Raw genomic sequence first — 23,648 nt, forward strand, 5'->3', positions numbered from 1 at the left:
TAATCTGTGAACAGATGACCGTATGTTGTTGTTGTGCACAAAGTGACACACATGTACATCAGTTAACCACAATATAAAGCCTAAATAACAGTGAATAACATTGATTATCTCATTTCAGTACAATGTTCTGCTGGGAATAGCTTTGGGTACAAAAAACTGCAGTTCCTCAGATGTCCACTTGAGGCTGCCCCCAAAAGTGAGTCAGTCCCCATAGACCTTTATGTTAAAATGTACAACTCTACAGCAGAGATAAACATGTTTACAACCTGGCACAAACAATCGTTTTGGTCTCTATAGCTAATTGAATTATTCATGACCATTGATTTTTTTATAACTCAACTGTTTAAATTGTATTATGGATAATTATGAGTGTAGTCACTCATGGGACAGTCCGTGATTCAACATATTTGCTTATTTTGGATTATCTGGGAATCAGTAGGCACCTGATCCAAACATTATTTTGTCTGGATCAGGTGCTATTACAGAAAACAGCCCTAATAATGTTGCTGACCTTTTGCAGTTGTGTGAACAAGTGAACACTAGACTAAATGTAGTCCGTCTAAACCCAAATTATGATCCTTTTCTCAAACTAGCCAAGTATTTTTGGTGCCAAACACAGACTGAAACACAGTAAGTGAAACTCAAAACAAGACTTAAGTTGAAAAATAAATCTGTAATTATTGTCTAAAATGGGACTACACCTCATTCCTGCCGGGTAAAGGTGGCTCCTTTACTTCAAGAATTTAATTTGCAATTAAAGTTCTATCTTACCTCTTGCACCGCCTCCGATCTTTAACTGTGGACTCTTTTTCAAGCAAATCATTGCTCAATTGCGATTAAATAGCATAATATGGGCTCACTGAGCTACTAGAAGGTGGAGGAGATCCATACCTGCCCATATGCAATCATCTTTTGGATGGTAGAAAAACAGGTTTGAATTTCCCTCAGGAATAATAAAGTATCTATCCATCTATCCATCTATCCATCCATCCATCTATCCATCTATCTATCCATCCATCCATCCATCCATCCATCCATCCATCCATCCATCCATCCATCCATACCGCTGTTCAGGAAACCTCTAGGTGATGACATGGTGGGTTTGTCCATATTTATGTGCAGTCAGTGGTAAAAACTGCTCAGGAATAACTCAAGGAACAAGATACACAGCTCAGAGTCTGGCCTCCAAACTCCCCAGATCCTCTAATCCAATCAAGCATTCAGGGGTTGCTCCAGAACAAGCCTGAGGATCCGTTTCTGATGTCTCAGGACTCCCCCAGAGGCCCCTTGTCCATACATCGGCAGGTCAGAGCTGATTTGGTGGCGCCGAGAGGGTCTACATGTTATTAAGTGGATGGTTTTAATGCTGTGGCTCATCAGTGCATTAAAACCTTGTTGCACTTTGTCACCCAGCAGTTAGGAGATCTTCATCAATTCATTTCCCCTTCAAGCGGTTTTCAGAATGAACACACGCCAGCAGCCTGCAGTAAAAACCCGGTACAATAAGTGATTCTGCTACAACATACTAGCATTTTGGTGGTGGGAAGTGTGAATGCCAAGGCCTGCCTGCGACCTCCTGTGAGTGTCTCATCAGAGTCATCCTGAGCTGACAGTTGGCGGTATGAAATGACACCGACATGTCTTGATTTTTTTTTTTTTTGTGCTTCCTTTGCTGTTGTGATTCACACTGGGCTGCCGCTCTGTCACTGACGGCTGCCATCCAGGAACTGCTGGTAGGTGAGTCTGTCCGCCTGCACACCTGTCCGGCTCTTCAGCTCCAGGTAAAGGCCCACAGAGTCCCTCGGAGGGTCGGCAATGCTGCGACTCCACAGGGTCTCTGTGATCCCCAGCAGCTCACGTACAGCAGCAGAGATGACCTGCAGAGCACAGCGGGAATGAATCCCTTTGATAGCACACACTGTATGTTTACAACACTATATTTAATAAGTGACAGTCTCTTAAGGAGAAGCGGCATCATTGGAAGCAAGGTTGCAGGGTTACACCCTTAAATACAAATATCAAAGATCTTAAACCAAAATAGACTCGACAGGCACTTGTTTACTGTTTGTTCGAGATCCTTCATTATCAGCTCACTCACAGACTGTAGCTTCATGCCGAATACATAAAGGCGCTTTTAGCCAATTTATTCCTGACCTGAGGGAGCGATAAGAACATTAACTGTAAACAGCATATATGTGATAGAGCTGATTGGAGGTGTTTGCTGCCAGTGATGCTCGGTTGCAACACGCTACTTTAATTGGATGCCACAAAAGGAGAAGAGCCAAACAGGCTGCGATACAAAGCTGGCACAATGACTGAGACTTTCTGCTGTTTACAGTCCACTTACAGAGCAAACAGCAGAACTCTAATACAACTGAATATGCAACTATTTCATATATATATATATATATATATATATATATATATATATATAAGTGTATATATATATATATATAAGTGTATATATATGTTTGTTTGATTTTTATGTTATCAACTCCTGCACCCCGTGGATTGTCATAATAAACTATAATTACCTTCACAGTTTAACACAATCAGATGACGTCTGAAGCTATGTGTAGCAAATCTCGTGAGTCAGCGTGAGTCAGACCTTGAGTTTTAAATGATTTTAAAAACCCACTTGTATAGATTAGCATTTGTAGAACATCATATAAACACTTTTCTTGAAAAATAGGGTGTCTTTCTAAGACACAAGGAAATTTTACTTTCATAAAATCAATGATCAAGAACAAATAAATGTCTTAAATGTGCGGCGCAAGTGAAAATGTCAAAAATAAATTTACTTTCTCTGCTTCATCTTTGGAAAAATATTCTAAGACTGAGTTTTTGTTTTATGATATAATTCAGAGCAGCAAGTCCATTTACCAGAATGTCAGGAAGATATGGATTTATATTATTTGATATTAAACATCAGAATTTTAGATTGTTAAATGACTTTGATAACATTATCGTTCATATTTTTGCCATTTGACAAATTTTCCATTAAGTAATCATTTCTATGAAAACCCACCTGTAGAGATAAGATTTTTTTATGTCTTTTTTAATCCTAAATTTTAAAATGTTTAATTTGTTGTTGCTGTTTTTTTAAAGTACCTTGGACCTACAGTTTCTATTATTATTATTATTATTATTATTTCCATTAGAGTATTTCCATTTTCAGCTACTTTACTTCTTTTCCTTACCTACAACTCAGAGGCAAACTCCACTATTTCTTGTCTAACTTTGCAGATTAAGGTCATTCATACAAAATATAATCAGCAAATAATGTATAATGTAATATTATAGATTAAGTGACAGTTTTATTGATCAGGAGAAATTATGAGAATTCAAAAGTCAGCAGATATAAAATAGTTAAATCACCTTTAACAGCTTCAACATTAAAGTGATGAATACAATAATGCAACACTATTTGTTATCCAGTGCTATGATATTAAAATATACCTATTTGTACAGTGAATATTTTTTCCTTTTGGTACTTCAAGTTCATTTTTTTTATGCTCGTACTTCAGTTGAAATTAAATGCACAACTTTCATTTGTGAACATGTATTTCTTCTTTGTAGTATTGCAGCTTTGACTCAGGATCTGAGTGCTATTTCTGCATCTGTAGCAGTGCCATCATTATTAAATATTAAACTGATGCTACTCTGTCTGTTTGAACTTCCTTGACTCTTGTGTGAGCCTCTTGTTTGATATGTAAACAAGCCTCCATAGTAACATTAATATCCTCTGAAGTTCAAAAAATACAACAACTACACTTCCTTCTTTTTCTTACTACCTGCATGTCTTTGAAATCTGTGATTCCAAGTCTGGGCAGGTAGATACAGTTCACATAAATGAGTTTTCTTCCAGTAACGAAGTTCTCTGTGAAACAGGCCTGCAAAAGAAAACAATAATAAGATGTGAAACATTATATTCTGGGCTGACAGGCACTTAAGCGTGTTTAATTTTAACCTACTTTGTATTGCGGGAATCCTAAAGACTCAATCCATCTTGCAACTTCATGACAATCCCACTGCAGGAACTCCATGTTGCCTGAAAGCAAGTTGTCATGGAAACTGTTACCTGCCAGTAGGTGTAAAAAAGTATTCCCTCAACAGCCACTGTGAAAATTAGTCAATTTTGAAGTTTGTGTTTAAAAAGCTGTGTGTTGAGTAAGTGTGTAAGCTCTTAAAGACAGCGTACTTTCATTTTAAAACCCCAAATTACCTAAAAATGTCTCTTTTAAGGATTAATAAAATAAAAGAGGCGAGTTCTGTTTGTGTTCCTCACAGCAACCAATCAGCGTCTAGTAATTTAGGGCGGCTGGCGTATGGCGCATTGTGATTGGTTTCTAAAAGAGGAACATCCCGCCCACATTGAGTGGAAGCGGCCAATGGCGCTGCGCTCAGTTTTCACAGATCAACAAACCGTCTGTGCCTGCGCTGTTTGGTGATTTTCGCTACAGTGATGTATTATAGATCTGCTAAAAACGCAGCTTCCCGCAGCTCCGTCCTCCGCTTCACTCCTAACAGCCGAAGTTCTTTCCACTCCTGCAGGCTGTGGGTCGCTTGAAGGGCTTCGGAGCAGGACTAAAACAAACACCAGGTTCTTCACAATGGCAGCAATCTTCCTCCGCTCTCTTTTCAACAAGACGGTAAAGCTAACTCATGCTAATATCTCACAGAAGTGTCGGTTTTGTGTGACGCTTATGCGACTCAGAGGAGCTAACAACCCGAGCTGTTGGCTAACAAAGTCAATGCCATGGACACACGTTGCACACAGCTCAGTCCTCATGTTTTGCGAGGCTTTAATATGCATGTGGCAGGTTAAGTTTGCAAGATGAGGACGGGTTTTAATTGCACCTTTACGTACCTGTCAGTGAAGCATTCAGAAGTGCCTCTGGCTCATGGGAATAAACAGGAATGTAATGAATGTTTTGGTTTCTGCAGGCCCCCTTACAGCTGGGTCGCATGTGCTACTCCTCCTCCTCCTCAGTGGTAAGACATCACTCAGCCTCTCTGCACCTGTCAGACTTACGGTAGTTGTATTACTGTGTTGCATTGTGAAGTGTTCCAAGAAATAGTATTTAAAGCACCAAAGCAAACATACTCAGCTGCAGGTAAAACTCCTCCACTTTAGCAAAAGTACAAAGCAGCAAAATTTATTTAAAGTATTAGAGTAAAAGTCCTGGTTTGGTCCCTCTGACTGATATATTATTATATATTTTATCATTAGATTGTTAATAGTGACACATCAGTGTGTCAGCAGCATGTTACTGTTAGACCTGTTGCAGGTTTGAGCTATTTTCAACTACTTTTTGAGATAAAAAAAATAAATACATTTTTTAACAGGGATTGGTGTATATGGATTTATTAAAGATAAATAACAATCAGTGAGTTCACTGACTGGTATTTATGCATAATATCACTGAAAATAGTGGTATCAGAATTTAGAAAAACACAATTTCCAATAAAAAATCTCTTTTTGAGTATTTTTAATTTTAATATTTGAAGAAAGTAAAGAAAACATGTTTATTCTGCATTTTATACATACATATATATATATATATATATAAGTTTAAAATACTGAATATTTTTATTTGATATTCATTTTAGGTGGATTATTTGTAATAATATAATAAATTATTTGGTTGGGCTTGCCTTTAGATTTCTTCTGGTTATTTGGGATGAGGAGTAACCAGAAAATATGATAGTGGGATATTATTCAAACTTCAACCTTTATTTATTTGTATAGCACTTTTCATGCAGAACAACACAAAGCGCTTCACAAGAATTAAAAAAAAAAAGAACACAATAAGTAAATACAATTAAAATAGAAATAAAAAACAACAAAATTATTACATATCAATTATTATATTTGTATTATGTTGATACTATATTTATGTTGTTCTTTTTGTTGTTGTTTTTATTATTATAATTTTTGTTATTATTTTTATTATCATGATTATGAACAATATACTCATTTTTTGGGGGGGGGGAAGATGTCCACATATGTGGACGCCATGTCCTTTGAGGTTAGAACTGCTTTTCTTTAATTTAAAAGTTTCTTTTTGACCATTTATTGTTTACTACTGACAACAGGTTATATTACTTACCAATCAAATAGTTTTGCAGGCAGGACATTGTTCACAAAGTTGAGACTACGGATAGATACAGAATAGATGGCTGCCTCTGAGCCAGCATAGAACATTTTTAAATCTATTTATTTTATCAAGAATCATTTGAAAACAACAATGTTGATATTCAGAAAAAAGTTTTACATATCCGGGGATTTTAGATTAATCTGAGCAATTGCTGGGTGATTAATGGAAGAGCAAAGAAGCAAAAACAAAGTTCTGATATACAAATCTGTGTTCAGTTTTTGGACTTTTTTACCCTGAATAATAAGAAAAACCTTTATTGATTGTATTACAGTTGCCATAGTTAGATATATTGTCATACATATTATCTTTGTAGTTGAAATAAACTATGAGTGTAAACTTTCCCCCCCAAATACGTCGCAGCATATCTCGTCATGGGCTCTTTTGAATGGTGGTCGCCCTAATAACCATTAACGGTACTGGCATTTGTCTGTGCACATCAGATAATTAGTAACTCTAGAATCTATTAAGTACATCAGTAGCTCATTTAAAGTCTTAACTCTCATACTGACCTAGTTTTCAACACTTTCATATTACTGCAGCATAATAGGATTCCTAAAATTCATACGAGGCTTTTGGTTTTTGTGTGAGCTACTTTATATCCAGTTTTTAAATACAGGGATAATAGATAAATCTGAGGGCTCCAAACATGATTAATGGGAGAGGAAAGAAGAAAAAAACACCAAAGTGTTGATGCACAAATGTGTTCAAAGTTTTTCTCTCATCTTTGATTTTTGTTGAGATATTGGATCACTTATTAAAATGTGAGGAGTTTGAAAGGTGTTAACAACTGAAACGTATATAAAATGTGAAACCGCTGCTTGAATCTTTAACTGTTGTGTATTTTAAAAACTGGTGGTGCTGTCCTTGATGTTGGATAAAATTACAGAGAGTACATTTTATCCTACTGACATTTAGTAGAAGGATAAGTGGACATAAAATGGCAAAATTCAATCCATCAAAAATGCACTCAAGGACAGTACTTGAGTAGATATACTTAGTTACTTTCTACCACTGGAAGTTAACTTGCCATACGCTGATATTTTCATTTTTGAACACACATGGTCCCATAATAACAGATCAATGTTTTAGTAAATGTTGGCAAAGTTTGCTTCATTGGGAAAAACTTAATATTTGTGTTCATGTGCTTTGAAACTCCGAGTGGAGCTGAGACACATCTTGATTTCTTGGCTTTGTTTGAAGTCTCCTCAGATTTTGTTAGTGGATTAAGACATCCGCTGCCAAAACCAGAGAATACAGATAGAGGAAAGCATTTTTTCTCAACAATTATTACATGTTTGTAGCTTCTTCAGTTCCTTTGTACATGGGACATGATTAAACTACAAGAAATGTTTGATTTATTTTTGATGATTAAATTAATCAGTGGCTATTTTGATCTTTGATTGATCAGTTTGAGTATTGTTTTTCTTTCTTTTTTTTTCGTTTTTTAAAGAAAAACGATCTAAAATTCTTTGATTCCAGCTTCAAAGATGTGTTTTTTTTCTGGTTTCTTTGCTCCTCTGTGACAGTAAAATGAATGTTTTTGATTCATGGACAAAACGAAACATTTTTTGTTTTGTTTTTTCTAAACACTGATCAACATTTTTCAACATTTTCTGACTTTTTGTAGAGCAAACGACTAATCAATCTATTAAGAATATAACTGAGATGTAAATAAGCAGTGAAAATAATCATTAGTTGACGGCCTGTTCAGGAATAATTACTAAAGCCACTGAAAAAACCTCATGCAAATGTTTTTTTTCCCAATTAATTAATGCAGTTAGCTTCTTTTATTGCTGTACATTGCAACAGATTGGAGATGCAACAATTAATGATTAGTTGTCAGCTATTAAAATAATAAATTGATCTGTTTGAGTATTTTTTTAATGGAAAAAGCCCAACTGAATTAATTTCAGCTTCTTAAGTGTGAGTATTTTCTGGTTTCTTTGCACATTCATGAGACTAAACTGAATATCTGTCTCATTAACTCTTGCTTCGTTGGTCTTGATCGACATTTTTGAGCATTTCTTAGAGCAAACGGCTAATTAATTAACGAGAAAAGAATCGACAGTGAATGCGTTTTTCAAGTTGCAGTGTTTTAATGTATATTTTGCATTTATTATTTTTTCTGTCATTGATCAGTTGTCAGTTTTTGATTAGTAGTTTAGTCAGTCCAAGATATTTGGTTTACATTTATGTGAATTGCAGCTGCGAATCTCACATTTTCTGAAGTGAGTGTGAAGTGGGCATATGTACCTTTTTGACTTTTATAATGTGCGAGTACACATATTGGACTGAATCTGCATATAACGAGCAGGAAGTTTGGGATTGGATTCATTTATTTTTTCTAAAATCCTCTCATGTTTGATGGATGAATCCCAATTATTAGAGCAACTGGGGTGTTTTATTAGTAAAATTACAGCTACTATTACAGAGGAGGGTTCAAAATTTAACATTTTCACTTGAATAACGCCTTAACTATAAATTTTACCTCCCATATCTTGTAATCAAACAGCGTCTATACATTTAGAAGGCTATTTTTTGGGTTAAAGGTGACTATTAGAATCTGTTCACGTTGAGTCTAGCTTTCAATAAGCGGCTTATTTTGTGTATTTTTCTTAGGTTTTAAATCTTAAGTGTTTCATCGTTTCGAAATCACGTTGTGTTCTTTATTGGAATTAATATGAAATATTTGTACTTTTTGTCAGACATCTGATTAATTTTATTTATTTAGTTTAAAATTTTCATTCTGAAGGAAGTTTGTGCCTGAATAAATCATCCTAAGACCTTGAGGCAGCAAGCATGTCCATAAAATTCAGTTTTCCAACAGGAGGAGAAGTACTGCTGGAATATTTTTTAAACTTATCGAGGCGTGGATTTTTTTAAAGCCTACAAAAAAATCCCTTTCTTTGCCCCCTCATTTTTGTGGGGCTCGTATCTGACAAAAATCCATCTGAAATGTGCCAAACTAACCAAAACCTTGCAGATTTTTGCAAAATGATGGGTATACAGCATATTCAGGCAGCCTTTTGGAATGGCTAAACTTTCTCTCTTTTGGTCTAATATTGCCAAAAATTTGAAATTTAAACGCCCACGCTGTAGAAGGTGGTCAATAATTCACCCATGGCTCAAGTATTTGGGATTGCTTAATCATAGAAATTAATCTTTCACCGGAAATAACTGGAGAAATTATGAATTAGAGGTTGAACATGTCAGTTCAGCCAAACTTAAATGGAAGATCTTTAAATCAGTCTGCACCACAGCTGAGTGGATGTAAAGTAAAGCAGTGTGTAGAGCTTTAGGAAGTCACGGTACATGCTGTGATGGATAGATGTCCTCGGTGAACTTGGTAATGACGTAACCAGCAGGCCAGAGTTGATTTAATCATATGCTCCTGTGATCTTCTAGCCCACCACCAAGCTGTTCATTGATGGCAAGTTCGTCGAGTCCAACACGTCTGAGTGGCTCGACGTTCACAACCCTGTGAGTATTCCTAGATTAACCTGCACGGTAACGAGATCTGGCTCGTGCAGTTTTGTAGCAGGAACTCGTGAACATCAGACGCAGAAATAAGCCTTGATTTGCCAATTTCTAATGGCCTGATTTGTAAAGCGAGGAAAGTCAGAGCCCAGCCTACACAGCCCGTCATGTTTTATATCCTCTGAAAGGCCAGGCGGCTGTGTAGCTTGTCAAGTATAAGCCTCTAGCGGTGCTCTGATGGCTGATTAGAGCATGCAAAAACATGCATCTGCTTTCCTCGCATGAAATTTCAAGTCTGTATAGAGTTGAAAACAAACATTTGGATTTAATATTAATGAACTATTGTGCGTGGCTTCTCCTCGTTATCCGTCATCCGTCTGCGTCTCCTCAGGCCACTAATGAAGTTGTAGGACGAGTTCCCAAAGCGACCCAGGAGGAGATGCTGGCGGCTGCAGACTCCTGCTCCAGAGCCTTCCAGTCCTGGTCCGAAACCTCCATCCTCAGCAGGCAGCAGATCTTCCTGCGCTACCAGCAGCTCATCAAGGACAACATTGTAGGAAGATGTACAGCTCACATGCATATCTCTGTCAGATTAGTGCTCACTGATGCTTTAAACGGACCCTCTGCCTCTGATGTTTCAGAAAGAGCTGGCTAAAATCATCACCTTGGAGCAGGGCAAGACTCTGGCTGATGCAGAGGGGGATGTATTCAGAGGCCTGCGTAAGTACTGCTGGGTTTTGATACCCTGATTGGATTAGAGTGCTGCTGAATACGTGACAGATCAGATTTCTGTGTTGAAGCTGGGGCTCTATAGTATCTTTATATCCTGATGAAAAGTCTGTAACTTTGGCACAGGTTTTTATCGAGACCTGGGTGAAGGTTTGATACTCCCAGTGGCTGCAGGGCGTCCAGTGTTCGCGTGTAACTGGACGCTCCCTGCAAAACGGACTTGAATTAGTAATGGGCAAGTGTACTGTGTGGGGCAGATTGGCATAGAGCTGCATGATTATGGCCAAAATGATTGTTTTTTTAAAGTCACATTTTTACAGACTAATGCACTTTGACATTTAACCCTCAAGCAGTTTTTGGATGTTTCTTTGCTTGTGTCACATTTTAACAGCAATATAAAGTCCTATTCCACCACTATGGAAGCAGCACAACCGATGCCATTTATCTTAAAAGAAAACAGCAAAATACATATGTTTTGATTATTTCTGTCAAACCAGAATCAGTATTACATTCTGTTTTTCTTTCAAGTGCATACTTGTGTTACCAATACTGTAAAGAAAAACAGAGGCTCTAAATACTGTGGATATTTTACTAATTACTACCGCTGGGACTTTAATGTGTTATGATTAATTAATTACAGAAAAAATAATGCGTTTAATTAAGCTATGCGACTGTGTCAGAGAAGCCTCTAGTCTCCGCTCAGTTACTGCAGCACAGAAACTAACAGCAAAAATTAATTTGAAAAAAGTGAAATAAGGTGTTCTAATGTTAGATTTACCCAAGTTGAAATTGAATGATTTTACCTACAGGGGCTGTTTTCTATGAGTGGAGTATTTTAAATGTCAATATCACTGTCGATCATCTTTTTTTAATTGTTAGGAGCCATAATCATAATAAACATTTGATTAATTCTGCAGCATTGTGTTGTATCTAGATGCTTAAGCTGTTTTTCATGACAAGTTTAAAGTCTTTAACATCAGGATTTAATATTGTAGCGCTACAAGAACTCTGTAGCCCTCATTTCACTAAAGTGTGACTTCCTTGTTTGTTTTTCTTGTGAAGAACTCTGAAGCCTGTGCTTTTCGTTGCGTTCTGTATAAAGATAATTATGCAGTCCTGTCACTGAGGTGCGCTTGTTCGCTTTGGCAGCTTTGCATTTACAGGAATCATGTTGAGAAATTAAAAGAGCCGTGTGTGTCGCGGCTGCTACAAGAGGGAGCTGCCAAATAATATATTTTTTTGTACTTGGGGCCGGGTGCCAGTTTTGGGATGCCCAAATTATTCTAGCATGCCAACTTTTCTATTATCAGCTGAAAGGCAGGCTTCATCTGCAGGTGTGCTGCCAACACTGGAGATTTCCCACAATTCTGGAGCTAATGGTGCTTGAAGTTTTCACAAGTTTTATTACAGTTGACTCTCAGGAAGTAGAACTGGTAGCGTTTTGTTTATTTATTTTACAGTGGCTTTTTTTTTTAACAACATACTTATTGATTTGTCTTTTTTTTTTTTTGCTGAAAGTAGTCGAAGATGAACGATTATGAAGTTCTTAGGAGAGAGAAAGAAAAGGAAAAAATCGACTGGAGCGAACCAAAGACAACCTTTGTCGACTGGAATGATCTTGCTTTGGTTGTAGGAAGTTTTTTAACCTAAATAAATTCTAAATGAACACAAAAAGCTCGTGTTGGCTCATGTTGACAGACTGGGAGCTGAGCAGCTGCACAAATTCATATGATTTCTGAGGAAAGAATTGCATCAACTGGTGATCCAGCGCCTGAACTATTGAGGAATATAAAACAAACAAGTTAGCTGCTGTTTTTTTTTTTGTTTTTTTTTTTGGATGATCTGCCATGCTGGTTTTTGAGTAGTGAAGTTTCCACTGAAATTTTTGGTGACAAGTTTGGACAAAATGCAGCCAACTTGTCTGAGATGTCGGCAGTTAGTTTGGAGCCGAGTAAACCTGAAGTAGACATTAAATAAGCTAGATGCAACATTCTTCGTCAGGTTCGGCAAGTTCAAAATTGTGAAAATACGGTTGTTGTTTTTTGTTTTTACAGGTAGTCTGCTTCTCCCGCTGCCAAAAAAATGGATTAATCCTGGGAAGCTGCTAGCATTTCTCTTATAAAAATAACACTGACAATTGTCTAATCAATGACAATTTGTTCGGATGAGAGCATATCGACAAACCAATCAACCAATAAACCTGGACGCCACAGACCTAAGAAAATGTACCAAATACTGAACAATTACAATGAATAAAACAAAAACACACAGCTGTGACTCGGATTCGTACACAAAACAAGAGAGCTTCCAATGGAGATGTGCAAAGTTCAATCTGTGCATCATGATGGCAGAAACACCAGCTTCTCTAAAAACAATCTCACCTGATATAGAATTAGTCTCTTTTTGAATGTAGTACTCGTGTATGGTGCTGTAATGGCAGCCAGCGTTTTACAGTTGGTGTTTTTTAATTAGTCCACGGAAATAAAACGCTCTTCATTGCATCTATTAATACAATAGAGTCTGTCATTTTTTGTGTTGTGTCTCCACCTAGGACTTTTCCTTTTTAGATAAAACGTTAGATTCTTAGCAGCTTATGTTATGACCCTTGACATTGTGTTAAGAGGACCAATGTATTTCTTGTATTTAGCGCAAATTGGTGAAAAGGTAGAGTTGAAATGTTGTCTACAGTTGGAGGATTAGTGCATGACCCTGTGTTTTATCTTGAACCATTGTTGCAGACTAAAACCGATGCAGCATTTCTTCAGATACCTTCGATTGTGACAGACTTCTCCCATGTGCCTCAAAGCACCTGTAAAGTAACGTAAATTGTTATGGAATAAATTAACACACCTATCCAGCTGCTTGAAATCATTTCCTCTCAAGAAATCTTTTAGGGGTGTAAATTAACAAGCTTATTCTGAAGTATGAAGTACAGTTTTTGGAGGTAGATTTATCAGTAAACTGTGTGTCAGATTTGTTCATATCCGCACTTTTTTTTTATTTTTACTTTTTACATAATTTCTCTTCAACTCTCAGAGGTGGTAGAGCACGCCTGCAGCATCACCTCCCTCATGCTGGGTGAAACTTTACCCTCCATCACCAAGGACATGGACACCTACACGTACCGCCTGCCTATCGGAGTGTGCGCCGGGATCGCCCCCTTCAACTTCCCCGCCATGATCCCTCTGTGGATGTTCCCCATCGGGATGGTGTGCGGCAACACCTACCTGATGAAGCCGTCTGAGCGGGTCCCAGGCTGCACCATGCTCCTGGCCAAACTGCTGCAGGACGCCGGGGCACCAGATGGCACGCTCAACATCATCCACGGGCAGCATGCAGGTAAGTGTGTGTGTTGTTACCTGTTCATTCAGGAGCTCACAATCTGTGTGCGATAAACAACAGGCGGGGGAAGGCTCAAGGATGATTCAAACACTAATCATAAACCCCTCGGCAATATGTAGATGGGAAATTTCCATAATATGTGCAGCCTATATCTGTAAGTAATTCACAGGCATTTGAAGCAGCAGGATTTGAATATGCGCATCATATATATGAAACCTCGAGGGTGTGACAGCGATGAAGAAGAAAGATTTACATTTTTCTTGTTGGTGTGTTTGTGCAGCTGTAAACTTCATCTGTGACCATCCATCCATCAAAGCCATCAGCTTCGTGGGCTCTAACCAGGCCGGAGAGTACATCTACGAGAGGGGCTCCAAGAACGGCAAGAGAGTGCAGTCCAACATGGTATTTATTTAACAGAACAAAAACTGATTGTTTTCTATCATATTCAAAGTGGGTGGTGTTGTTTTGGATGAAAATGCGTTTAGCAAAATTCCTGGAGAGCGTTTTAGTGCTTAGCTTCAAACATACTGATCAACCACTTGACTGATGCTGTGTAGGTCCTCTCTGATTGGTTGATGTTTCACAGACTTGAAGATGTTCTTTACTATCAGGTACAAAAACATTAGCTGCCTTTAAGTCCTGGAAGGTGCAAGGTGGAGCCTTGATGTATTGGACTTTTTTTTTTCGGAACAGATGTTTGATTTGATTGACATCTGTGGAAATTAGAGGCTAAATCGGCCTTTTAAAGAGCATTTGATGCTTCCATCTGGTGGAACGTTTTAGGGAGAAGCCAGTTTCCTTTTCCAGCAGGTTTTGGCACCTGTCCACAAAGGCAAAACTGCTACCAAATGGTTTACTGATGATGGCATTAGTGTTCTTGATTGGCCAGCCAACTCACTTGACCTGAAGCCCATAATACCCTATACATGGTATTGTCAGGAGGAAGATGAGAAACACCCAAAAATACAAATGAGCTCCAGGCTGCTATCAACAATACAAAGACAAGGAATGAAAATGTGCAATAGAGAAAGCCCACCTTCTATAGTATGTTAAATTATACTCTCAATACTTGGTTGAGTCTCCTTTACTACGAATTTCTGTGTATTTTTATTGTAAATTTTCACGTTTTGATCGAATTTAGGAAATAATTGAGATATTATATTTCTGATTTTCATAAACTATAAAACATAATTATCAAAATTAAAACAAAGAAGACTTGAAATATTTCACTTTACATGTAGTAAATATATTAATTTAAAAATTTACCTATTTCTATTACAAATAAATGAACTTTTTTTTTTTTTTTTTACAGTGTTCTAGATAGATTAATAAGAGTTCACATATATTTAAGAAAAATAAGTGCAAATCATGCTGGTTGAAGAAAAAGGTGCACAATTGTCCTGGTATTTACAATTAAAAGAGTATTAACATGTCTGAACACAGTGTACATATAGAAATAATAACAGGATAATAGAAGGGGTGGCTGGATAATGGTGGACAGCCCTTGACATATCTGCAAGCACACTACTGCTGTAAATTTTATCATCCACTCAGGTCGGCAAGCGTCCATGCAAACCTCCATCCAGATTTATGACCACGCCGACTGTCCATGCTACCGACACATACAGGAAACCAAATGGTGTGCAAGACGAATGCTTGTTGTAGCAAGAGACTGAGGAGATTCTTCCACGTCTTTATAATTCATTACAAGAGTTGAAATTGAAGTAGTTGCTGTCATGCTTTGGAGGTGCTTTGATTTCTTCATACTTTCCATCAAGAGTGTCCAAACACAGTGTGAAGTATTAAATTCTCAAGAAATCTTGTGCTGTAGTGTATCTGCCCACTGTGCTTGATACATCTCAGGAATAATCACACTGATATGGTGCTACAGTCAAATCTGCAGTTAGCTGAGATATCCTGTAGAAAGTGCAAAGTCACAGCCTTTCAGAGACCCACAGTGTATTTTAGGGGATTGATGAGGGGGTTTGTGGACCTATTTTAGTATGAGTAGAGTCGTTGGTTTGTCTGCTTTCAATGTCAGTCATGTGGAAGCCTTGCATTAGAAGATTCATCAAACCAGACCACCTTCTTCCGTCGATCCCTGGTCCAGTTCTGATGCTCAGATGTTCATTGTAGGAGCTTTCAGGACTCCTTTCTGTCACAGCTGCTCTTCTGTAGGATGCTCTTTGCCCTGTTGTGCTTCATTGGTCCACCTCTGGTAACCACTGCATGCTGGGAATGTCCCCCAACACCTTTGGAGATGCTCTGATCCAGTCATGTAGTCATCACAGTTTCTTAAAGTCTCTCAGATCCCCACATTGCCCTTTTCTCCTGCCTTCAACACTTCAACTTTAAAAACTGACAGCTACCTTGCAGCCTAATATATCCTGTTCGCTGACAGGTGCCATTATAATGAGATAATCCACGCTTCACCTGTCAGCGATTTTAATGTTGTGGCTGATTGATTGCCTCGGTTTGATGTCCTACAGTCTGTTCAAGACAAATCTTACTGAGCCTTGTCCTACATTTTGCTTTTAGGGTGCCAAGAACCATGGTGTGGTGATGCCTGATGCCAACAAAGAGAACACCATCAACCAGCTGGTGGGCGCTGCTTTCGGAGCAGCTGGTCAGCGCTGCATGGCTCTGTCCACGGCTATTTTTGTTGGGGAGTCTCGCGAATGGCTGCCAGAGCTGGTGGAGCGCTCCAAATCTCTGCGCGTCAACGCAGGTAACTTCTTATGTAACTGTGTCAACTAGGGATCGACTGTTATGGGTTTTCTAGTACCGATTACTGGTACTCTAGAAAGGCCGATAATCAACATTTGGAACCAACATACATTTAAATGTGATGTTTTAGCAGCATGTGGTAGCAAGAACCGGTGACTATAACTGAATATATAAAATAGAATTGGGAGTAATTGAATTAAAATGCTCTCGACTGAGGTTGATCAGTTTGTTTCCTGCAGTTATATTTGCTGTTTTTCCCTAGTTTCTTCATCTTTCACTGTTTTACCACTTTTATTGACCACTAAGGTCCAGATCTTAAATCATCCTTATTTATTAGGGATGTCCAATATTGGCTTCTTTTTTTTTTTTTTTTTTTTTTTTTTACCAATAGCTGATATGCCGATACTGTCCAACTCTCAATTTCCTATTCCAATATCAACCGATGCTGATATATTTAGGTTATTTAACTAATTTTAGGTAACATCACGTCTCCTGTCATGGAATTAACACATCATACCTAATTTTATTGTGATGCTCCATTGGATGCATTCTCACATGCAACAAGGCTTTCCAAATGTAAAAAATATGTCTGTGCAAAATAAGAAAACTACTTCAACTTAAGTTGAAGCTGCTTAGCTGCTAGCCGTTAGCATAGCCTTTGCCACTATGAGAGAAGCTAATTTCCTCATTTGTGACAACAGCTTGTGTTTTTTTATCCAGGTTTTGCAATCTCTGCTTGAGAGACATTTCTGAGACCAGTGTGCTGAGACCTAATGTAGCACATTTAGTTTATCAATACTTAGTCAATAATAATACCGATATGGATACTCTGAAAAATGCAGAATATTGACTACAATAATCTGCCAGGCCGATAATCATATATAATGATATCACCTCTTATGCACATGAATGTGACATGAATGTAAAATGCCACAGCACAATTCTGCATTTTTTTAAAATATGATTTTTTGTGCTGAAGGTGATCAGCCCGGGGCAGATGTGGGACCCCTGATCTCCCCTGAAGCAAAGGCCAGAGTGGAATTTCTGATCCAGAGTGGGGTGGACGAAGGCGCCAAGCTGCTGCTGGATGGAAGGAATGTCAACGTTAAAGGATACGAGAACGGAAACTTTGTGGGACCAACCATCTTGGGTAAAGTTAAGGTGAGTTATGACCTTGTTCTGAATGAAACGAGGACAACTTCTTAGTCAGACGTCAGTGAAAAGTCTACTAATAAGAGCTGCAAGTCCCACATGGAGGCTCAGAAAACAACGTTTATAGAGAACTTGTTTTCTGTCGAGCTTTTTTTGTAGGTCAAGTAATTATTGCAGGCGAAATCGATTAAATGACTGTTTGTTGAAGCTTGTTGTAATTTAAATCAACTGCTCAGCGGGCTGTTACTGCCTCACCTACTTGTAAATGTCCACAGGGATTTTCCAACTCTCCACCTGCTAAGAACGTTTTAGATCAGCCGTGGAGCTTACAGGAATCCTGGTGAGATGAAAGTAACTTCCCAGATTTGAAAAGTTGATAAAATGCTTTTAGCCCTTAAGGCTAAAAGTCAAACCTTTCAGTGGAACTTAGTGATTTTCCTGCCAGAGCACTTTCCTACAGACACAGAACTTCAACACTCATGTGGATGTTTTTGAAGATGCAGGTACAGATGCAGTAACAGCTACAAATGTTCCATCAAGCCTGTTGGGCCAGTCGACATCAAAAATACATCAAATACCAGAGAAAACTGCTATTTTGTTGTTTTTGCAAACTACAGATGCTGTGAAGCAAGCAATATTGGGGCCCAGCAGACATTAGCTTTACTGTATTTTATTTGTATTTTAAGGCATCACATTAGAAAAGTTACTGGAAACTGCAAATTTTTGAAAAATGAAATTGCACAGATGTTCTTATGCAATGTGGTTTTTGGATTTTTCAAGAAAGAGTTAATGAGCTTCATGGGAGATGTAAACACTTTAAAAAAATACTTTTCTAATCATAGTTAATTTAATAATAATTACATAATAATTTCTAGCTCAGCAAACCTGCAACACAAAGCAGCACAGACTGTGCGCATTGTGGTGCAACAGAATTTTAAATGTTCCCACAGATACAGTAAAAATATAAAAATCTGCTGTTGAAAAGGCATTTGCAAGTAGTTCCGACATTTCATAGCTGAGTTTAACTATCTATAAACTAAGACGAGAAATATCAATGTCATTTTAGCTAGCTACACTGTGAGAAATTATATTCTAGATTTCTATAACTTCATTTCTTGCCGATCAAAACCAGTTACAGATCTCTGTAATTCAGTTTGAACTAGTTGTAACAGCTGCAAGGATCTGAAATGTCGCTATGACTCGTCTGAATTGCTGTTATGACGCTGCTCATGTGAGACATTTCATTGGATATTGGTCCAAGCAAAGATTTGAACGGTGTTACCAGAAGGGATGGCGGCTGCTCTGGTAAATAAATATTGTTAGAAAATATGACAAAATAAATGAAGGAGTCTGTGGAGAATGAGGGCTTCATTCGTCAGAGAATTGTGGCCGGAACTTGCTAGAACTTTGGCCTGAGGCTGCTCTCACATGGTGGTAAAACAGCTTGTCGAATGCAGTTATGTTGCAGTGCAATAGCATATTTGAAAAATAAGCTGCTTCAAGCTTGACGTAGCTAGAGATACCTGCGGCATAATTTTGGACAGTCCAACTCAAGATATCTGTAGTTATGTTTTAACTGGCAAGAATTCCGGTATAAAATGTATTCACAGCTCTAAGTCATTTTAAGAATCTAAAAATGAAATGTAGATGCCTTGAAATGAAGGACATTAAACATATCTTGAACTCGAATTACGACTAGTCAGAATTCAACTATAGATATCTGAATATAGAATTACAGATTGTCATAATTCAGCAACAGATATCTGCATTTTACTTCGTGGATAGCTGCAGGTGAATTGTGGATATCTGTAATGAGAAACGCATGAATTCTATAAGTGTGTAAAATCTGTCCTGGAATAATGACGATGTTGATATCTGAAATGCTGTTTTTGGTTAGTAATACTCAAATTGCGATTATCTGCAAATACATATCCAGTCTTGATATTATTATTACAATGTCATTCAATCCCCCGTGTGTAAATAAAAGGCTCAAACATGGAGGAAAATGTTAGTTTTGTGAAATATCCGCATCACTCGAGACAAAGTCATAGAGTACATGACTGCCTCTGTGCACTGCAGACTTATAAAACATCCCCTAATAACAGCCGCCTTCTCAGGGTGACATTTCCCACCCGTCAAGGTTTCTGCTGATGAGTGTTGAGTGTCACATCTTAAAATAGAAAGTAGCTGTAAGTGTTACAAAATGCATCTCCAGCACTTTTTCCTTGTCTTCCCCAACACAAAGCTAATGGTGCTTTACATCCTGCTAATGATGCCTTGTGGAGTTCTTTTAGTCGTGGATTTTGTTAAGTGCCGGAGGAAACTCTGCTCTCATCACTCTGCTGTTCTTTTTTTCAGCCGAACATGAAATGTTACAAAGAGGAGATCTTTGGACCGGTTCTTGTCGTCCTGGAGGCCGACAACCTGGACGATGCCATTTCTTTAATCAACAACAACCCTTACGGCAACGGCACGGCCATCTTTACCACCAACGGAGCCACAGCGCGCAAATACACCCATGAAGTGGACGTTGGCCAGGTGAAATATGCGTTTACAAGGGTTCAGTAAAAAGCTGTGAATCTAAATAATCTTTTCGTCTGTGGAAGGTATGACTTTAAAAATAGAAAGTAAACCGTTCACCTTTTGGTGTTATTTTGGTCTTCGGGAGCTCACCTGTGCGCGACTTTGATGAGTAAATAGTTTAGTGTGGGCTGCGTTGAGTTTCAGAAGGAGGAAACGGACAGACAGAGTTCATGTGAAGTGGGAATATTTATTGGAGGGAAGCCGGATGTGTGCTGCCAACCTGAAACTGTGTCAGGTATTACCTGGCAGAACACAGTGAGCAGTGGAACAGTCCCAAAACTTGGGTATTAACTCAGCAGGGGCGAGTTTGTAGTGGATTTGTGGAGCAGGTTGTGTGTGATGGTTGGATGTTGATGGGGGAAGTTGACTGTTTTTAACATTTAAAAACATTAATACTTTGCCCATTGCCTTAATCCAAAAAGAATTCTGTCCATTTTGTGTATGTGTCTTTTATATATTTTTTTACAAATCCTCCTGAGAACTGCTGAAAAAAGTATCTTTCAAAATGTAACCTTTTTTGTTATTTCCTGCCTTTTTGAAGCTAAAACAACTCACAATTTAGAATTTTATAAAAATATTTTGTATTCTAGAATTTACATCATGTCCACTGTAGTAGACAACGATTTTACTATTTTAAAAGAAGTGAGTCTTTGAAATCAGAATAGCCTGGCAAGAAAACATGCCGATCCATTTTCTAATGAGACTTTAAGAAACTAAATTAAATAACAATAGTGTAAAATGTAAGAGTTTCAGTGAAACATAATTATAAACAATTATTTATTTATTACATTAATTACTTCACATGGAAAATACATTAAATCGTTGTCGTGTCCATTACAGCTGACACTCATAAAGGGGATATTATTTCTCGTGATCAAAACTTAAACTGAACTCTGACCCCAATTTATAATTCCTGACATGTTCAGAAACAAGAAAATATTTGATAACCACAACTAAAACAATGATATCTTAGCAATACTTGACTGAACTTTTCTCTTTTTCTGGTTGGCGAGTTTTGCTGCGGCCTCCGTTTTTCATTGGAAAGGCCACGACTTCCTCTATTGAACATATCAGGATTTAGCAGGGTAGCTGAAATGAGTCAAAAGATACAGAAGAAAAACAAACATCCAGTACGGACATAAATGAATGAACCAGGTCTCAGGAAGATGTATTTATCCTGACTTTTAAACACCAGCTCTCCCCTCAGCTGATGGACGATACCGCCACCACGGCTGTATTTGTGCATTTGTAGTAGTTCTGATTTTTAATAAATAATGTGTTCTTGTGTTTGCGCAGATCGGCGTGAATGTCCCCATCCCCGTCCCTCTCCCCATGTTCTCCTTCACCGGCTCCAGAGGTTCATTCAGAGGAGACACCAACTTCTACGGCAAACAGGTAAACAACAAAAATGTTACGCCTATCATCGAATATAAGGCTTCTACATAAAAGGAAACAATAGAACTGTCTGGACCTACTACCTTATATGCTTTATATTTGTTTATAATGCGCTAACAGATTATATATTTTAAATTTAAAGCTATTCTTTTCAAAGTCTGGATTAATGTGGGATTAGATTTTTTTTTTGTAACAACTCAAAACATATTAAAGAGCATGGAAAATATTGGTTCCAAGATGGCCCCAATTCTGTTCAGTTCTTACAAATATAAATTAGAATGTCTAAAAGCATACAAGTAAAAAGATTTTCATGTCTTTTTGAGCAGGCAGCCAAACTATTACGTCTTCTAAAACATGAGATATGTTGTGCAACTGAATGCATCCTTCTATATATTTTGCCTTAAGTTTTATAAACTGCACACAAAATCAAGTTAGTTTGAAAGAAAATACAATATTTACATAAATATAGAGCATTACAAATAAGCAAATACTAAGTTTGTGTGAACATTTATGGGTTGTGCAGTTTATTTTTTGTGCAGTAGAAAGCCTCTATGGCTGCATTTATCAGCGTTTCCATGGACACAGTGAATAAACAATGTTGTGGAGACACTGCAAAAATGTTAATTATTTCACTTTTTTCAATTTATTTTCGGTTGCTGATTATGACAGGGACTAAAACACAATAAGGCAATGGTTTTCAATATGTTAAAGAGAAATTGAATGCAGGCAGCAGTGTCTTTAATAAAACACTGTATTTAACTTGTCTGGGTTTGGTGTTAACTGATTTGAATGAGCGCTTTTGGCAATTATTTGACAACATGATAACACATGTACAAAGTCGGATCGTAACGTGTGTTTTAAAACCAGTAATTTACATAATAAACATTCAACTGTTTGCACTCGGATGTCAAATGTGATCTGGAAAACGTGCTGGAAATTTGAGTCAGGAATTTTAAAAAAGCACAATACAGACGGTTGCTGAAAACATCCGTTGTCTGTTCGCCTCCCAGGGCATCCAGTTCTACACTCAGATCAAGACCGTGACGTCACAGTGGAAGGCTGAGGACGCTACTCTGACAAGCCCAGCCGTTACCATGCCAACCATGGGACGCTAAGCTGAACCGACCCGTCATCCGTCATGCAACCTTCAGTGACTTCTTTACATGCCTTACTGAGAAGAAGCCCAAGGAGGGATTGGAACAAAGGTTACTGCTGAGATATATTCATACTGGGGGATTATTAGCTGAACATCCTGGACTCTGTTGCCGCACAAATCACACTTTACACCTGCTTTAGAGCCAGGGAAGGAGACATAATGTACAGGGCTCATTTCCTGTGCTGACCGGGGGGATCATGAGTTAACGTGGTCAAACATTTTTCACGATCCGTTGAGTGCTGTGGCGTCACATTTGTTAAAAACCTTGCGGAGGAAAAAAATCGCAGGGATCAGGGATTCTGCTGCTCAGCAAATGTCTTCCACCAGTGTCCCCTGTGGTTCATTACTCTGCTGTGTGGAAGATAATAAGGCAGATACTTGAATGTTAGATCAGAACATGAACACAGCCACTTTATCACTCCATTAAAACTGAAATAATAGTTGCAGCTGTTGTCCTCTAGATGTGTATCTACCGGTGCTGGGGTTACTGTGTGTCTCCAGTGTGTCAGATTAAGTTTTTTTTTTTTACTTCCCCATCAAAGTAGCACTTGTGGTCACAAATGGTATAAAGGGTTAAATTGCAGTGTTTAACATGTTAGGAGCTTGAATTGTATTCTGTATTAACATAATGCTAAAAATTTCCAAAGTGAGACTGTTGGTAGTTGTGCTGCAGTTACAGTTTGTACTAGATTTATTTTCGTCAAAGCGACTTTGAAGCTCGTCCCCTTCACTTCCCTCTGACCCCCACAGATGAAGAGAAACAGCGGGGATGTTTGAGACTGTTTAAATAAAGACACTGTAATTTCACTGGGTTGAACCGTGGTTTCTGCTGTGATAGTTTTATTACATAGTCAAACCCAAAATCATTCATAAGCATACCAAACAGTGATTTAAAGTGGATTTCTATTTGCCTAATCGGCTTCTTA

The 23,648-nt window shown here is 38.0% G+C and overlaps 2 protein-coding genes across 2 annotated transcripts; one reads left to right on the top strand and one right to left on the bottom strand.

Annotated features, from left to right (window-relative positions):
• LOC110951393 (sterile alpha motif domain-containing protein 15) lies at positions 1-4,984 on the bottom strand. Its single transcript, XM_022194433.2, has 4 exons — positions 4,871-4,984; positions 3,975-4,051; positions 3,795-3,893; positions 1-1,877 (listed from the first exon to the last, which is right to left on the bottom strand). The coding sequence occupies exons 1-4, from the start codon at positions 4,968-4,970 to the stop codon at positions 1,704-1,706; spliced, it is 450 nt and encodes a 149-aa protein (XP_022050125.2). The 5' UTR covers positions 4,971-4,984; the 3' UTR covers positions 1-1,703.
• On the top strand, positions 4,492-23,529 carry LOC110951394 (methylmalonate-semialdehyde dehydrogenase [acylating], mitochondrial-like). Its single transcript, XM_022194434.2, has 12 exons — positions 4,492-4,652; positions 4,948-4,995; positions 9,567-9,641; positions 10,030-10,191; positions 10,280-10,358; positions 13,404-13,706; positions 13,990-14,111; positions 16,248-16,437; positions 17,416-17,597; positions 19,947-20,126; positions 21,468-21,566; positions 22,577-23,529. The coding sequence occupies exons 1-12, from the start codon at positions 4,614-4,616 to the stop codon at positions 22,679-22,681; spliced, it is 1,584 nt and encodes a 527-aa protein (XP_022050126.1). The 5' UTR covers positions 4,492-4,613; the 3' UTR covers positions 22,682-23,529.
• Positions 23,530-23,648: the final 119 nt, after the last annotated feature.

This window comes from Acanthochromis polyacanthus, chromosome 16 (assembly GCF_021347895.1).
Source record: "Acanthochromis polyacanthus isolate Apoly-LR-REF ecotype Palm Island chromosome 16, KAUST_Apoly_ChrSc, whole genome shotgun sequence".
Taxonomy (NCBI): domain Eukaryota; kingdom Metazoa; phylum Chordata; class Actinopteri; family Pomacentridae; genus Acanthochromis; species Acanthochromis polyacanthus.

What these genes read in the sequence shown, in the direction of transcription:
- LOC110951394 (XM_022194434.2), top strand. Translation starts at nt 4,614, where the DNA reads ATGGCAGCAATCTTCCTCCGCTCTCTTTTCAACAAGACG. An exon ending in GCTCTCTTTTCAACAAGACG is followed by an intron (nt 4,653 to 4,947) that starts GTAAAGCTAACT and finishes TGGTTTCTGCAG; the next exon opens with GCCCCCTTACAGCTGGGTCG. An exon ending in GGCTCGACGTTCACAACCCT is followed by an intron (nt 9,642 to 10,029) that starts GTGAGTATTCCT and finishes GCGTCTCCTCAG; the next exon opens with GCCACTAATGAAGTTGTAGG.
- LOC110951393 (XM_022194433.2), bottom strand. Translation starts at nt 4,970, where the DNA reads ATGCGACCCAGCTGTAAGGGGGCCTGCAGAAACCAAAACATTCATTAC. An exon ending in TAGGATTCCCGCAATACAAA is followed by an intron (nt 3,894 to 3,974) that starts GTAGGTTAAAAT and finishes TTTCTTTTGCAG; the next exon opens with GCCTGTTTCACAGAGAACTT. An exon ending in CAGATTTCAAAGACATGCAG is followed by an intron (nt 1,878 to 3,794) that starts GTAGTAAGAAAA and finishes TGTGCTCTGCAG; the next exon opens with GTCATCTCTGCTGCTGTACG.